The sequence below is a fragment of the Cavia porcellus genome, unplaced genomic scaffold (assembly GCF_034190915.1).
Source record: "Cavia porcellus strain 051 isolate PalLab524CR breed Dunkin Hartley unplaced genomic scaffold, mCavPor4.1 scaffold_23, whole genome shotgun sequence".
NCBI lineage: Eukaryota > Metazoa > Chordata > Mammalia > Rodentia > Caviidae > Cavia > Cavia porcellus.
The window spans coordinates 3,155,479-3,170,720 of record NW_026947506.1 but is presented as its reverse complement, the minus strand read 5'-3'; the positions used below and the strand labels follow the sequence as shown (position 1 = coordinate 3,170,720).

Here is a 15,242-nt window from a genome sequence, read left to right as displayed (position 1 = left end):
GACCAGGTGGGGTGGGGGAGACCGCGTGCCCAGACCCAGGACCAGACGGCTCAGCTCAGCCCAGCCCGGGCCAGGCGGCCGCCCCTGACCTCATTCCCCTGTGCCAGGCAGCAGAGTCCCCCCCTGCCCGCCCCGTCCCCACTCTGGGGGGACCTCCGACCCCTCTTCAAGTCCTCTGAAGGAGGGGGCGGTGTGAAGGCGGAGTTCAGCGCCCTCTCGGCCAGGTGGAGCTCTGACCCCCGAGGGTGGCCCTGCAGCCTCTGTCCGGGGCTGCTCCCGCCCTGGCTGGCCGGTGACTGGGGGAGGCAGGGGGGCCGGGAGCCTCCTTGGCTGCTGGTCCAGTCCTGTACTGCAGCCTCCCACTGCTGGTCCACACGGGGAGCATGCACTAACCCGCCCCTGCCCTTCCCCACACAGTGTGTGAGATTCAGGGGAACTGGGGTTCTCTGGGGATGCAGGACTCTGAATCAAGAGTCTGCATAGCCTGGGTGGGGCGGCCACCCGAGAGCTGGCCCTGTCCTGGGGGCGCTGAACACCGTAGACAACAGCTGCTCTTCCCTGTCACCCTGACAGTGTCCTACCTGGATAGCAGAGCTCGTGTTAGCCGAGGGGCTCACCTGTCCCCGGGGACCCGCACACCCTGGGCGCCCTCAGACCCTGGAACGCAGCACTGACCAGCAGCTCCCCCCACCTCGGCCTCGCGCACATGGCCCCGTGGTGCGGCCCCATCAGGGCATCTCCGTCAGGTTCTGACGCCGTCCCCGGGGGTGGTCCAGCTGCTGCTGAGCGAAACAGCGCGTGTCAAGGGTCGGGGGCTGCTTGGGCACGCATGTGTTGCCAGCGGGGCTCGCGTGTTTCCACGGCTTTGCCCTCTCCTGGCTTGTGTGAGGGCGCTAACCCACAGTCCTCGTGCACCTGTGCACCCCTGCCCACGAGTACACCCGCAGGCGTTCCCATGCTATCCACAACATACAGGAAGGGTTCCAGTCCCTCTGCAGGCCCCTCTGCCACACACGCGCACGCATCGTCTGCTCCCAGCCGAGGTGCACAGGAGCACTCAGGCCCGAGTGGATGTGCGCACCATGGTGTGTGTGTGTGTGGGGGGGGGGGGCTGGCGCTCTCCAGGTCCAGGGCTCCCAGGAGCCGGTGAGCAGAGGGGCGGCTTCTGGGCTCACTTCTGCCCGCCCACTCAGGGGGCAGAGATAAGGGCAGCCTTCAGCCCAGCGTGTTCCTGTGGGCTGTTGTGCCCCATGTCCCGGAGCAGTGCGGGGTTGGGGATGGGGGTCCCGCAGGCTGCTGTCTCCCTGGTGTGCAGACTTTGAGCCTCAGCAGGATGGCACCTGTGGTCCAAGGTAGGGCGTGGGTCTGGTATGCTGGTACAAAGAGGGAGTCCGAACAGTCCTGCAGTGTCAGCCCAGTGCAGGGAGGCCAGTCATTGACGCCATGGTGTCTTCTGCTGTCTGCCTCAGCTTAGGGGAGGGACAGATTGGGCCAATGCACCCTGCTGGACGGTCGGAGCTGGGGGTTCTTCACCGCACCAGAGTCACAGCTCGGCTGTGGGCCCGAGTCCCAGAAGGAGAATGTCCACGCTGAATGTGGCCTTCCCCATTCCCCAGGTGCCCAGGCTCAGGACAGGGTGGCCCTCGGTTTCCTGTGACAGGAGGGAGACCCCTTCCCTACCAGCCCGAGGCCCTGCCTTCCCCCTTAATACAGAGATTCTGCCACTGTGCCCTGGTTCCTTTAGATTGGTTCGTGGCCCAGTAAACATTTTGGCTACACACTGACTTCTGGATCGGGGCACAGCCACGGCCACTTTCAGTGAGACAGTCACCCTGGTAGGCAGCCTCTCCAGCCCGGCTGGCCTGCATCCAGCCTGTAGATTTCTCCTTTGCTGGGTCAGTCTGCTGCATGGCTGAGCCTGGGTGTGGACATACCAGAGGAGGTCTGGGTCACCAGAAGCCCTCTCTCCTCCACCCACGCCTCTGCCCCACACAGAACCGGCCCTACTTGGAGGAAGGTCAGTGCGCTGAGGAGACTGCGTGCTGGAAGCTGTCTGCTCGGGCGTCTCCTTGGGGAGCTGTGAGCCATTCCTGGAGAGGTTGGGGTTTACTCAGAGGTCGTTTTATTACTGGCGTAGAGCTGACACTTAGTAGATCCTTGTGTTAATCAACTTTTTGCTATTGCCACAAATGCCTGGGTTTATCAAAAGAAAACACTTATTTCTCCAAGGTCCCCAAGGGCTGGGGACCTTTAGGTGAGACTTGCCGAGGCTGTAACAGTTCTCAGTGAGTGGTTATAACGGGCTGAATGAGTGGAGAGTGTCATGGCTCATGTCTGGATGTCCCTGAGCCTCATGCAGGCACAGGTGGGGCTTTTGGGAGGCGGCCGGATCTAGGGTGTGTGAGGCTGATTGATTGAGGGTACCCCACCGGGGGTGCGCTAGTGTGTGAGTGGCTGGGGCAGACTATGAGGGACAGAGAGCAGGTGGTGGCTTGGCCTGTAGCTTGCCGCCTGCTGCCTTCTGGGGTCTGCCTTGCACTGTCCCCCTCTGCGACCCCTTTGCCATGGAGCCAGTGGCTGAAACCTTACCAACTGAGCCGAATAAACCCTTCTTCTTTTAACTTTGTGTGTTGGGTATTTTGTCTCAGCGAGAAAAATTAACCAAGACGGAGTAAATGAAGGAAATAAAGACTCTTAGAATGCGGGGAGTCTTGGCTGCTGGTTCCAGTCAGCAGGCTCCCTGATCCTTTGGTAGACAGAGCGAGGCTCCAGGGGTACAGACTTCTGAGAGGGAGGGAGTGCAAAGGTGTGGGACAGGAGGGCGACAGGGACTCACGGGTGATGACTGTGGCCCACAAATAAGTGTTCACAGCCACAAAGTCTTTAAAGCACTGAGCTGGACAAGCAAAAAGGTTGTGTTCTGATGTGGAGAGGACTTCTCAGCGTGGGCATCCAGCAGCTGCTGGCTCCTGACTTTCTGGTTAAGACTTCGCAGGTCCTGAGGGTGATGTGCTTCACCTGAGCCTCTGAGGCCTCTGCCTCATGCCCTGCCAGTCATTCTGGGCACACCATTCAGGGAGGGTGGACCCCTGTGGTTAAGTGCAGGCTCACCCACTGTGGCCTGCAGCCATGTCCAGATTCTATCCGGGGACAGAGAATTCGGTTTTATCCCTCTGCAGTTGGCTTCCCCCTCATACTTGAAGGACTCAGCCTGCCCTTTGAGAGTCCATTCTTCCCTGCAGACAGAGTCCGAGCGCCCCTTCTGCAAGTTGTAAGTTTCTGTGTCTTTCTGGGACACAGCTGCCTCCTCCCGAGGGCCTATGGGCATCTCAGCCTGTGAATCCCGGTCTTTCTCCTCCGGGGAAGGACAGATGGCACAGGGTGGGGAGGAGGGGCTCGCTGGGTCCCCAAGGCCACCCCCTTCCTGCACCCTCTGGCAGCCAGAGCTCTGGGAAGGTGCTGCCTGTCCCCAAGGGCCAAGCCACATATATGTCCTTTGGTTTGGGGACATGACTGTCTCGCCTTCCTTACCGAGGCCCTCAGAGAGACAGAGGCTGCTCCCTCTGTGCCCCCAGTCTCAGGAGGGCTCGGGGCTGTGTCTGGGCATGTGGCCTGTGTGTCACCGCCCCGTGGTGGTTCTCAAGCACAAGTGTTTATTTTTGTGTGATTTTCTCTTTGGAGGGGGCTGGCTTTGAGAGGACCAGAGGGAGGGACAGGAATCCAGGAACCCCTGCTTTCTGGTCCCTGCTGAGGGAGCCCCAGGCCAGGGTGTGACACCTGAGGAGTTGCTGCCACAGCCCTGAGCCCCAGCAGACACCAGCCAGCGAGTCAGAGTCTCAGGCCACCAACGCTGCTCTCCTCTCCCACCCTGCTGGCCTCGGCTCCAGGGCCATCCCACCACCCATGGCCGGCGTCTTCTTCCTGCCCCCGGCTTGTTTGTTCCCCAGTGAACCCCAGAGCCCCAGCCCTCACCCTGCAGCCTCCCTGCCAGCCAGGTCCTCCTGTACCCCTCCCGCTCCCCACTCCGTCCCTCCCGAATTTGTCCCTTACTCTGGCCCTGGTCTCGAAAGGTCCCTGAGCTCTGTCCTCCTCCCAGATGTCACACACACACACACACACACACACACACACACACACACACAAGGTCCAGGCTGCTCATCGCTGAGCCCTGAATCCATTGCGGGCCCCACCCTTGCCCACCCAGGACAAGGTGACCTCGGAGTGATGTGGAAACCACACCGCTGCTGTGACAAGGACTTGGGGAATCTGGCCTATGGTGAGATGCAGGCTTTGGATCTGCTGGAGGCCAGGTCCCCAGACCCCGCCCGACAGCCTCAGGGCTGGTGGCCTGGTGTCCTCCTCCTCCCCTCCTGGCTTTCAGAGAATCGGATTAGGAGGCCGGCAGTGCCGGGAGATAAGCATCTGGGTCTGGAGCCATCTGTCCCCCAGGTCAGCTCTGGAGACAAAAGCAGCCCGGGGAATGCGGCAGGATGGGGAGCCCTGAACCTTTCCTGGAGGGCAGGCATCTGTCTGCTGCCCCCTGCAGTGGTCCTGAGGGCTCCTTTTCATAGAAAAGTGGCTATGGTGCCCAGACCACACCAGAAGTCCCGCAAGGCTGTGCTGGGCAGGAGGGCACAGGCCGCAGTGTGCCCAAGCCGCCGCTGCATTGCCCAAACAAGACTGCTGTGCAGTGTGCGTGTTTTTATTGGTTCTGTTTGCCTCGGGCTCTTTGCAGCTGACACATCAGGAATCGAGGCAGGTGGTCACAGGGTGTGGGGGTTGGGGCCCTGGACTGCAGTCCTGGCCGACTGCCTGGTCTGGCCACCCCGAGTCTCCAGGGCCGGGGGTGTCTGGATTTGTAGCTTCTCCGGCTCTTGGAGGGCTCCTTGGCTGCCGCACCGATGGGGCCCAAAGCCCTCAGCCGAGCTGCTCCTGTGCAGGGCCTGGACCAGTCCTGGGCTCCCTCTCCAGCACTGCTCACTGCTGCCCAGTTGACGGGGCTCAGGCTCCCGGTGGGCAGCGCTGCTACACCTGCGGGAGTGCCCCGGGTACCACCCAACGCCCTGCTGTCTTCAGCTTGTACTTGCATGGTTCACACAGGCGGGTGCGGTTCCCTGTGGGAGAAGCAGCCATGCAGGAGGGAGGGGGCAGAGAGGTCAGACCCATGTTCCAACCAAGGCCTCGGACCTCCCCCTCCCTGGAGGCCCAGAGGGTCTCCGTGGCCACCAAGGCCAGGCCCAAGTATCTCCTCACGCCAGCGGGGAGTTGGGGTCTGATAGCAGAGGACCGCAGGGAGTCCTGAGCTGAGCGGGACAGTGGCCGGGGAGCGGGGAGGCCTGCAGACCCACAGCCCCCACCTGTCTCCTCCGACAGCAGGTGCCAGGCTGTGTGTGCAAAGCTACGTCTGCTGTACGGCAGGAACAGCATGCGGGAAGGAGAGCACCACTTGCCAGGAGCTAAGTCCACATCGCTCTTAACAGCAGGACAGAGCAGAGCGTGTGGTGCACTCCCAGCACTGGGGACACTGAGGCAGGAGACTCTCCATAGCTGAGGCCAGTCTATGCCATTATAGTGAGTTCAAGGCCAGCCTGGACTGTATAGGGAGACCCTGTCTCAAACCAAAACAAGACAAAACAGGTCAGGAAGAATTTTTACGAAGGATGTGAATATCTTGTGTAGGCTTAGAGAAGCAGCTAAGGGTGACTAATGCTGTTGGAAACATTGCTTGGTGATGAAACCCCGTGCTCATGAGGACTATGTATCCACACAAAGAAAAATGCTATCATTTAATGGTAAAATAAAAAAATTTTGAAATGAGGTCCCAGGCCAGGTACACCCCTGTAATGCCAGCACTCTGGAGGCTGAGGCAGCAGGATCCCAAGTCTGAGCCCCATCCAGGCATCTTACTAACTTAGTGAGGCTCTGTCTCAAACAGCAGTTAACAAAAAGAGGCTGGACTGTGCCTCAGTGTGAAGTCCCCGGTTCCAAACCCCAGCACCGTCCAAGGCCTTGCATATTCGTTGGAACAAAGGGCCCACATCAGTGACATTTTCTTTTCTTTTCCTCCCTGCCGGAAAGTGCTTTCCTCTGCCCAGAGAGACGTCAAGAGCAATACACAGCACAACTGGCTTCTCTCCTTGGGTACCATGTGGGGCCCACGGTCTCTGGCCGGCTGGGTCCCCGCAGCTGCGGATCCGAGCCCAGCTGAAGGCCGTGCAGGGCCAGTGCTTCTGTAGCTAAGCCGAAGACTTCCTACATGCCTGAAGGGAGGAACCCCTGCCCAGCTGGACCCAGCCTTGCTATAGGGGTGCAGAGGAGGGTAAGGGCACTGTGAGACCCCAATGGGCTGCTAGCCCAGTGTGGGGAGCCAGCCACACCCCTCGGAACCCTGTGTGCTCTGTGGGTGTGTGGGGTGCCTGTGTGTCTGCCTGTGGGGGTGCAGCTGCATGGTGTCTGTGTGTTTGTGTATATGGGTATCTGCGTCTCCTCCCCCTTCCTCCCTTCCCATCTCCATCCTCCTCTTCCTCCTCCTCCTCTCCATTCTCCTGCTCCTCCTGCTCCTCCTGTCACTTCCTGTCACCTCCCTGCAAGGGACTCATGCACCCCACTCCACTTCTTTGCAGACTGCTTTTTCTTAACTCAGTGTCGGTCCAGGCAGTGTGGGGCTCACCTTGCAGGTGGGAGCCCAGAACTCGGCGGCAGCAGAGCCTGGGTTTCGTTGGTGTCTTGGTCCGATGCCTTTTCGCTGAGGGTGGACACAGAGGAGAGCACAGACTGCCGTCAGTGGACTGGGGGACGGGGGGGGGGCGGGCTTGCAGGGACAGATCCTATGAGCTACTTCCTAGGCCAGCTTCAGGAATATTCACTCAAGGAAACAAAGGGAAGCTGAGCCAGGCTGTGGCAGGGCTGGATTTCACTTTTCCTGAGTGAGGAAGTCAGGCTGGGAGGAGGCCGTGCTACCACGCTGAGTTCTCACCTCTCCAGGTGAGGAAGCATTCAGCACCCTGCTGAGAAGTGTCCCTGCCTTCCCAGGGGAGAGCCAGTCCAGGGAAAGAATCCTAAGTATAGGCCGTGCTTTACCCAGAGACGCAGGGAGAGAGGGGGGCCGGGACAGGGCCGTGGACAGGAGAAAGCCATGCTACGCAGACGGCACTCTCCGAAATGCGTGTCATCTTAGCGCACCGCATGCAGTGACCAATGAAAACTTTGGAGGAAGGAAATACTTTGTATGTACCTGTGCACTTTGCCGTATTTGTAGTACAGTGCACAGCTGTGAGCGTCTGAACACTGTCTCCATGGCAAGTTATATATAAAAGTATCAGCTGCATGCTCCTGGGTCCTGACCTGCCGGGAGAGTCCTCCGGGGACGGGGTCTATGCAGCAACGCCTGCCCCCAGGCCAGGCACCATTTGAGTTACGTGGGCGACCTGTCCAGAACAAACCCGTGCTCCTGACAAATTCGTCACCTTTTTTGCTGATTATATTGGCAGCCTCCGTTCCCTGCAGAAACTGGAGAGAGACACTTCCTGTCACCGGGCTGTTCACAGGGGACCTGCTACTGACACCAGGCTGTGAACAAGCGAGCTCCACCTCGAGTATTTTTAGTGAGTGTGAGCGGAGTGATAAGTAGAGGCAGCAGTGCCCGTCTAGAGAGTGATCAGTTAGATTTTAAAAAATGATTCATGCAACTTAAAAAAGGCGGCCAACATGGCTATTCCTCAAGCATGAAATTATGGGCCTTTCCCTTCCCTGGGCGTATTCTCTATGCTCAGCTCCAATACAAGCTGAAATAAGCATCACCGGGAAGGCAAAATATTAAAGTAGGCGGCGTGCTAGAGGCTACTAGAGAGGAAAAGCCTGCAGCAGCTGCTTGAAACACGGACGGCAGGAGAGCCGAGTCCTCTTCCCAGGTCGGGAGGACCGCGTCTCTCCACTTCCGAATACCCCAGCTCGCCCCCGCCCATCCTCCCCTGACCAGGGCGTGCTCTTCGAGCGCAGTGGGACAGGCTCAGACTTGGCAGGGAACTCATTGATTTGCTCCTGGCCCAGCAAGACTCCCCTCTGCCCTGAGCCTGGCACAGGGACACTGACGACTCGGGAATCTCTGGGCAGAGGGGACTCGGGCAGAGCACAGCTTGTGTCTGGGGTGGGGAAGGGGCTGCTTCTCATCAGCCCGTGTGTTGGGGGAGCTCAGGGGAGGCCTGCCGGGGCCTGCTCTCCAGCGCGTCCTGTTCCAACCCGCTCGGACCCTGGAGTCCCGGCTCAGGGTGCAGCCCTACCTTCCCCGAAGAAGACAGACACACAGAGGAGAAGGATGCAGAGGAGGCTGGACAATGGTAGCAACCGCATGGCGAGGTGGCTGAGGTCTGGGCCGGGGAGGGCGCGGTGCTGCGTGGCAGATCTCACTGGAGCTACCACGGACACTTTATAGAGTGGCAGCCCCAGAGTCCCATAAAGAGGAGAGGCGGTCCCTCCCCAAGGGGGAAAGAACCAGCTTTTCGAGACGCTGAGGAGGTTTAATGACCTGTAACATGCCAGCTGAGCGCCACCTCGCCTGCCTCAGAAGTCAGGCGGGAAACGCCTGCTTTGGGGAAGAGCTGGATTGAACGTTAACTTTTAGTGTCAGCAATAATTTCACGAAGGGCAGATCTTCCTGCCTACTTCTTCGATGGTGCTGAGCGAAAGACCATAAAATCCCTGCAGACCCCGAGGCATGGCTGTGAGGGACCTGACCTGACCTGGGCTTGAATCCCTGCACTGCTGTTCAGCAGTGATATGACCTGTACTTGGTTGTCTCTAAAGGTGTGCGCAGCTCCTCTGTGAAATGGGCCTTGAAGATGTGTGTGAGAAGCCATCTGCACTGGCCAGCTTCCACCCTGTGGTAAACTTGTGCAGAGCTATGGCTGGCCCTTGATGGGTGATTAAGACAGCAATGAAATGAGAGGCACTTCCAGGTGGAGGGCAGCCGGATGGGGGGCACCTGACCAGGGCAGGCGTAGGCAAAGCCTGCCCTGTGTGGGACACCCCTGGGGCTGTGCTAGGGAGACACTGGCCAGGCTGGGCACCAGCAAGTTTGTGGAAGCAACTGAGGTTGCGGCTGAGGAGCCACTGAGCAGCCAGGTGACCAAGCACTTACAGTGAGTGCCACCCACACAAAGGCCAGGGAGAGACATTCGCAGGCATGGGGTGAGGAGGGACGGGGGCTTTGCAGGGATGGGATGGGGAGGTAGGCTGGCACGGGAGGTCAGGTCGGCGTGGGCTTCCTGGGCCCATGGAGGAGGCAGAAAGGCAGGATGCAGCTTGTAGCCAGGTAGAGGAGTGACATAAACGGTCAGAGTGCCCTCTCCATCAGGGACATTGTCTCAGTGTCCCTTTAGTAATGCTGCAGGGGTGTCTGAGAGTGTGAAGGGCCTGGCCTTACTGTGAGCCAGGGGCTTGGTGTCCCCGGGTCTGGGAGAGATGGCGGGTGGGTGCTTCCCGTCCCCACCATGAGCCTCTCCTGGGCTCTGCGACCCCACTCCTGAGCCAGGTTCTGTCTGCCCTTCAGACCTAGCCGTGCTCTCTTCCTGGTGCAGCCTTCTCTGGCCCTGGTATGGCAATACCAACACCTGGTGTGACTCTTCCCTCTCAGTGTCCACGGACAAAGAGGGGTTGGGGCCTGCGCTCAGGAGGTGAATGGAACTCAGGGTCCCAGAGGGTCCGGGCAGGTGCTGTGGGCCTGGCGGGGCCTCTCTGGTCAGCTGTGACCGGTCAGAGCTCCACAGGCCTTGAGCATGCCCATCCACCGAGGCACCTGCCCCGGGGCCCTGGGGAGCTGCGGTCCTGGATATGGTGTAGGACTTGGGCAACAGGAGTCAATTCCCGAAAAGGGAGTGGCTGCGTCTGCTCAGGCCGACTTTGAGAAGACAAAGGATTGAGACACTCACAGACAGGCTTCCAGGAATGAGACAGAAGGGAAACGCAGGGGTGGGGCTTCCCTGGCGCTGCACACAGGTGAGGCTTGGTGTAGATGGAGAGAGGACGGGGTGGTGGGCAGGATCTGCCTTCCTGACACCAGGGGGTGAAGACACCCATAGCTTGCACCTGCACACACGCGTGTGCACACACACAAAGACACGCACGGAATTTATGTCTGTCCTTGAGATGGGACAGCTGGGTCTGTTCTTTGCTTCGTATGTGTGACCTTTAGCCAAGGAGCTGGTGCCAGTTCCCAGCCTGCAAGGGCACATCGGAAGAGGCCAGGATCTGCTCCGCTCTCCCTGGTTCCTGCAGAACAGCCCTGCTGCAGACCCCGGGGAAGAACTAGGCCACGTGCTCAGGACAGCTCCACGGCAAGCCAGCAGCCAGCGGATAGTCTGATATCATCAGCCCTTCTGTGTTCATGTGTTTGCACAAAGCCTAACTGCTAACCTGCACAAAGAAACCGGATTTATCCTGCTGGGTTAGTCACGGGGCAGCACTGGGCCAGATTCTGTTAGCAGGGTGTGCTCCCAGGCCCGAGGCCATGCAGGGCAGGGACCTTGAAGATCCTGGGAGCACGTGGGTGTGTGCACCATGGTTGGTGCTCAGAGTGGAAGGTAGAGGCAGCTGGAGTAGGGTGCAGCTGGCAACGCCCCACTGTTCCCTGGATTAACTGAGCCAAGCTTGCTAAGCGTGCATCCCAGGGTGTCTGGGATTACACGTCTGGTCTACCTCAAGGATCACTACTTCTTGTCTTTTCTATCTGGGGTCATTTGGGAGTGTGGCCACTGAGTCCCTGGGGCAGCAGGCACTCACCGTTACCTGCTGGGCAGGGACACTTTGCATCGGGATGGTTCCGGCTGATTCTGGCAGAGGGGTGGAAAGAACCACCTGCCTGGCGGAGGGGGAGCGGTGAGGCTGCTGCTGAACTGAATGCTTAGCAGGTGCAGGCACTAATTAGGAGCAGACCTTCTGGGAGATGCAGGCTCCTGGGCCCCCGGCCTGCGGAAGCAGGACTTAGGTAACTTTCCAGGGCTCCTCAGCCACTCGGCCACGGACCCAGAAATGGACTTTGAGGATTGCACCTGGGTTTTGCTTCTTTCATTACAGGATACAGCTGCCCAGCTGGGGCAGAACCACTCGCAGGTGTGCAGGCTTCCTTGGGGTCACCTTTCAGAGGGAGAAGATTCCCGTGTGGGTCGGAATTCCATCTGCTGCTGGGCGTGGGGCCCCGGGCTCACACACACCAGGGACCGGGAGCCTCAGATCCGGCCTCTCCAGCAGCTTCTGAATCCTCGCAGGAAAGCAGTGAAGCAATCCAGGCCCAGGCTATTCAGGCTAAATTCCAGGCTCCGCCCTGCCCTCCTCCAGAGATTTCGGTTCACAGGTTTTCACCTGCTTTTAACATTTCAAAGAGAGCTGTCAGTTTCTTACTTTAAAAAGGGAAGAAACACCTCTAGCTCTTAGAATGCTCAGAATCTCAAACTGAGCTGAGAGCTGAGAATGAGAAGCATCTTAACAGAACACCTGTTAAATTTTAATCATGTGCTGTTCTGATAGTAACAAAAAAAATCCAATCGTGGAGTTTGATTTCCAAAGATGATTCTGGAAACTTTCCTGGCAGCTTTCCTGAGGGGGCAAATGTCCTGAGACACACACCTAAGACGCTGGGGATTTCACAAGGAAGAAGCATGACTCAAGCCTGATTTGTTTCTAAGAGCAGCGTGGAAGTGGCCTCAGGGTCCCAGCCCTCACGGTGGGAACACCCCACCCTGCGCACTCTGCTTTGCACTTGGCAGCCCTGGCTTCCCCCTGGTTTGTTGCAGACCCCCCAGCTGACCGAGCCACTCCCCTGCCTTCATGTGCTTGGCAAACTGCAGATGCAGGTGCCAACTCGGTGGCTGGCATTGACCCCCTCCAGGGATGGGGGGGGCTCCCTGTCTCCAAAGCTTGAGTTCCAGGGGAGCCGATGCACAGCTCAGCCTCCAACTCATGTTAGTCTGAGCTTCAGCGCTGGGCCTCGCCTGCCTCGGGTACCTGCTGCTCACTCAGGCCAGGGCCCTTCGGGGAGCTGGGGGTGTCTGGTGCTGTGAATTTTCCTCTTGTCTACCCCACTCCAGGCCTGGACATCCACTGCATTCTTGGGTGTGCGGCTAACCTGCCTCACCTGGACAGCTGCTGGAGGCCTAGGAGTCCCACCAGGAAGGGCCGAATGTCACCATCATCACCCTGCCACTGGCTTTGTGTCTCCCTCCCAGGGCCACTCCACTGGGTGCTGGAGACCCGTGGGGCGTCTGACCCCTGGTGGAACAGCTTCTCAGCCTTTGCCTGCTCTGCCTGGAGCCTGCGGTCGTGGTTCCCGGCCTGTTTTCTCCCAACACCGTGCTCCACGATCTCCCCGTTTAGAAGCGTGGTCTAGAGCACAGCTCTGTGGGCCCCAGCTCCTGACGGCGTAATACCTGAACCACTGTGCTACCGACAGAAACAGTTTCTCCTTATTACGGGGCCGCCTTCCCCAAGTGGGGCACTTAGCTTTTCCTTCCTTCTCGTCACCTCCAGCATTTATTGTGCTGGTTTATTATAGTCTCGAGTTACAGACACTTTAGTGCACTTTGCGGTTATCCTAACCTTGAGCTTTTAGTGAAGTTGTATTTAACACGAATCCAAAGGTCAGTACTATTCCAAGACTGTTTTTTCAATGTCAGGGTATTTTTGATCCATCTGTGTTATGGCTCAGACCCAAATCCCCCCACCTAAGGCCCCACTGTGCTGAGGGTCATAGCCCAGTGGCTCACCGGGAGGCAGCACCTAACTGGCAGTGGCTCACCGGGCCCTGGCCGAGCTGGCTCTCCTCCTCTGGGTTTGCCCTGGAGCCAGCCACCGACCAAAGCCAGTCAACATGAACCTCTGCTCCTGTCTGCTGTGCAGGGTGGCAAGGAGTGGTGCCCAGTGCAACCCAGTGGCCGAGGCTTTGCTCCCGGTCCTGCAGAGGTCGCTTACCACGTGCTCATGTAGGTTATTTTATAACAAGTTAGTAGTACCCCGGTGCACAGCGTCTCGCATTAGGGATGCGGCGTGAAATGACTGAGTTCATTAACACGCCCCACCGTACTTTCTCCTCCCAGCTGTAACCTGCCCCCTTCTCCAAGTCCAGTTTTTCAGATTCCAGACACTGACTTCTGTCTCCTAGCCTGGCTGGCTTACAGTCTTCCGGGTTAATCCATGCGAGATGCTGTCCACTCCCGGGGACAGACGTATAGACAGACACACAGATGCGCTGTTCTGCACCCGGGCTTCTGTGCGTGTGTAGACCACAGGGCTGGTGCATGAGAGGATGCTTAGGTCAAGAAGCTGGAGTGGAAGGTGCAGTGTCCCCAGAATCCTTTCCCTGGCTGCAGACCCTCACCCGCCGTCCTGGCCGCTTCCTGGCCCTTCCTCTCGGCGTCCTGCTCGGTGGCCTCAGTGGCCGCTGCGCCTGCCTCAATGCCCTCTGCTGATTTAGGTTGCTGACTCTTCCCCTCACCCCGACTCTGGGGAGGAGCCGCTCTCTGGGCGCCACTGTGGGAGGTGGAGGATCTAAGGTTTGCAGGAACCTGCCCTCCCACCCACCCGGCAGTCCTAGGCAGCAGCCCTTCCTGTGGTTTTGATCGCTCCTTGTAAACGCCACTCAGGGAGACTTCAGGACAGCTTCACAAAGCAGCAAGATTGAAAGAAAAAAAAAAGCAGACTGCAGGAAGCATTCACAGTGAGGGCGTGAGCCTGAGGGATCCATGGCAATGTGTCTTTTTACTGCAGTGATTTTTTTTCTGGGTGCCAGGAATCGAACTCACAACCTCACTTGTCAGGCAGGCAGTCTCTGCAGCCCAGCCATAATTTGATTTAAACACTGCCACTGCTCATACATCAGCACGGGGATTTCAGGTTCCCAGGATGCAGGCCGAGGATCTCACCCAGTCTGCAGAGTGCCCCGCCTCCAGCCCACGCTGGGGCTTCAGGGGAAACCACCATCGAACTGCCCTCCCATGGGGAGGAGGAAAGGTTCCTTCTACACAGCTCTGAGCCCCAAGTGTGGGTCTTGGCGCAGAAACTGGAGAGTAGAGCACAGGAGTGCTGCAGCGGGAGGGTGGGACGGAGCAGGCTGGAGGTGGACCCTCGACTCCGTGTGACCGTGTGCCCCGGCCAGGCTTCCCTGGGTGGCCAGGTAGTCACCTGGTTTCCCTCAGCCTGTACCCGCCAGCGCCAGGACAGCTGGGCCTGCGTGCACGTGTGCTCGGTGGACTTTTAGTTTGCTGAGGGTGGTTACAGGGTTCTGTGCGCGTTCCGGAACCAGCGCGTCTGCTGGTTCCCCAACCTAGAGATGTCAAGTGCTGCAGTGACCCTGACGTTCTCTCCACGGATTCCCTTTAAAAACTTATGGGCGGCGGTGCCTCAGATGCCCACTTGTTCCCCACCACTCCGCTTCCCACTGACGCTAGCATCATGGCGTGGGCCGCTGCTCTACTTTGGGGAAGCAGCTGGCGGAAGCTCACCTCGAGAGGCCCCGGAGGGCATGCCCCTCCTGTGGTTTCTGCCGGGGTGCCCTCCTCTGAGCTCCTGTCCGACGCCCACCGTGCACCCCCAGCCAAGGGTCTCCAGCGGCCCCAGACACTGTGGCCAGTGGGTGAGCAAACGGAACAGGACAGGACAGAATACGATGGCCTTCCTTTCTGCCCCCCACAGCTCTTCACCTTCCGGAGGCTGTGAGGAAGGGGGACAGGAAAGGAGGCGGCCGTCCTGGGCTCGCGAGTAGCAGCCCCTTCCCGGAGAGCGCTACTCCGGGGTCTCAATCACACATTCCTGCTCAGCTGCCTGTTTTGTGTGGTCTTTGCTGTCCTAGCAGTCAGGGAAAGTGAGTGAGGCCTACAAGAGGTACTGTCCTTCAGCTTAACACCTTGGTTCTGCTCCATGGACCTTTGCCTGGAACCCCCGCTCATGACACCGGTTCTGGTTCCGCTGTGATGTGTGGCACCAGCCTGGACTGTGATCAGAGACAGCAGAGCCCGGAACCCTTAACACCGGGTGGAGGCTGGGACGGAGAACACCAAACCCGCCTGAGAAGCTAACCCCCAGCTATTAGGGCCCCACAGGTCCCCGGAACCTTGTGAGGCGGCCGCGTTAGTGCCCGCACTTCAGCGGGAGGAGCACGGACCGTGCTCCACTGCCACACACAGGAGCCTTCAACAGACCCTGTGCAAACCGTGTGAGCTCAGCTCAGCTCCGCTGGGATAAGCAGGCCAGTCCCA

The 15,242-nt window shown here is 59.0% G+C and overlaps 1 protein-coding gene across 1 annotated transcript; it reads right to left on the bottom strand.

The window, feature by feature from the left end:
* Positions 1-4,686: 4,686 nt before the first annotated feature.
* Positions 4,687-8,487, bottom strand: Gpr15lg (G protein-coupled receptor 15 ligand). Its single transcript, XM_005002068.3, has 3 exons — positions 8,280-8,487; positions 6,671-6,745; positions 4,687-5,114 (listed from the first exon to the last, which is right to left on the bottom strand). Exons 1-3 carry the CDS (start codon positions 8,347-8,349, stop codon positions 5,026-5,028), a joined length of 234 nt encoding a protein of 77 aa, XP_005002125.1. The 5' UTR covers positions 8,350-8,487; the 3' UTR covers positions 4,687-5,025.
* Positions 8,488-15,242: the final 6,755 nt, after the last annotated feature.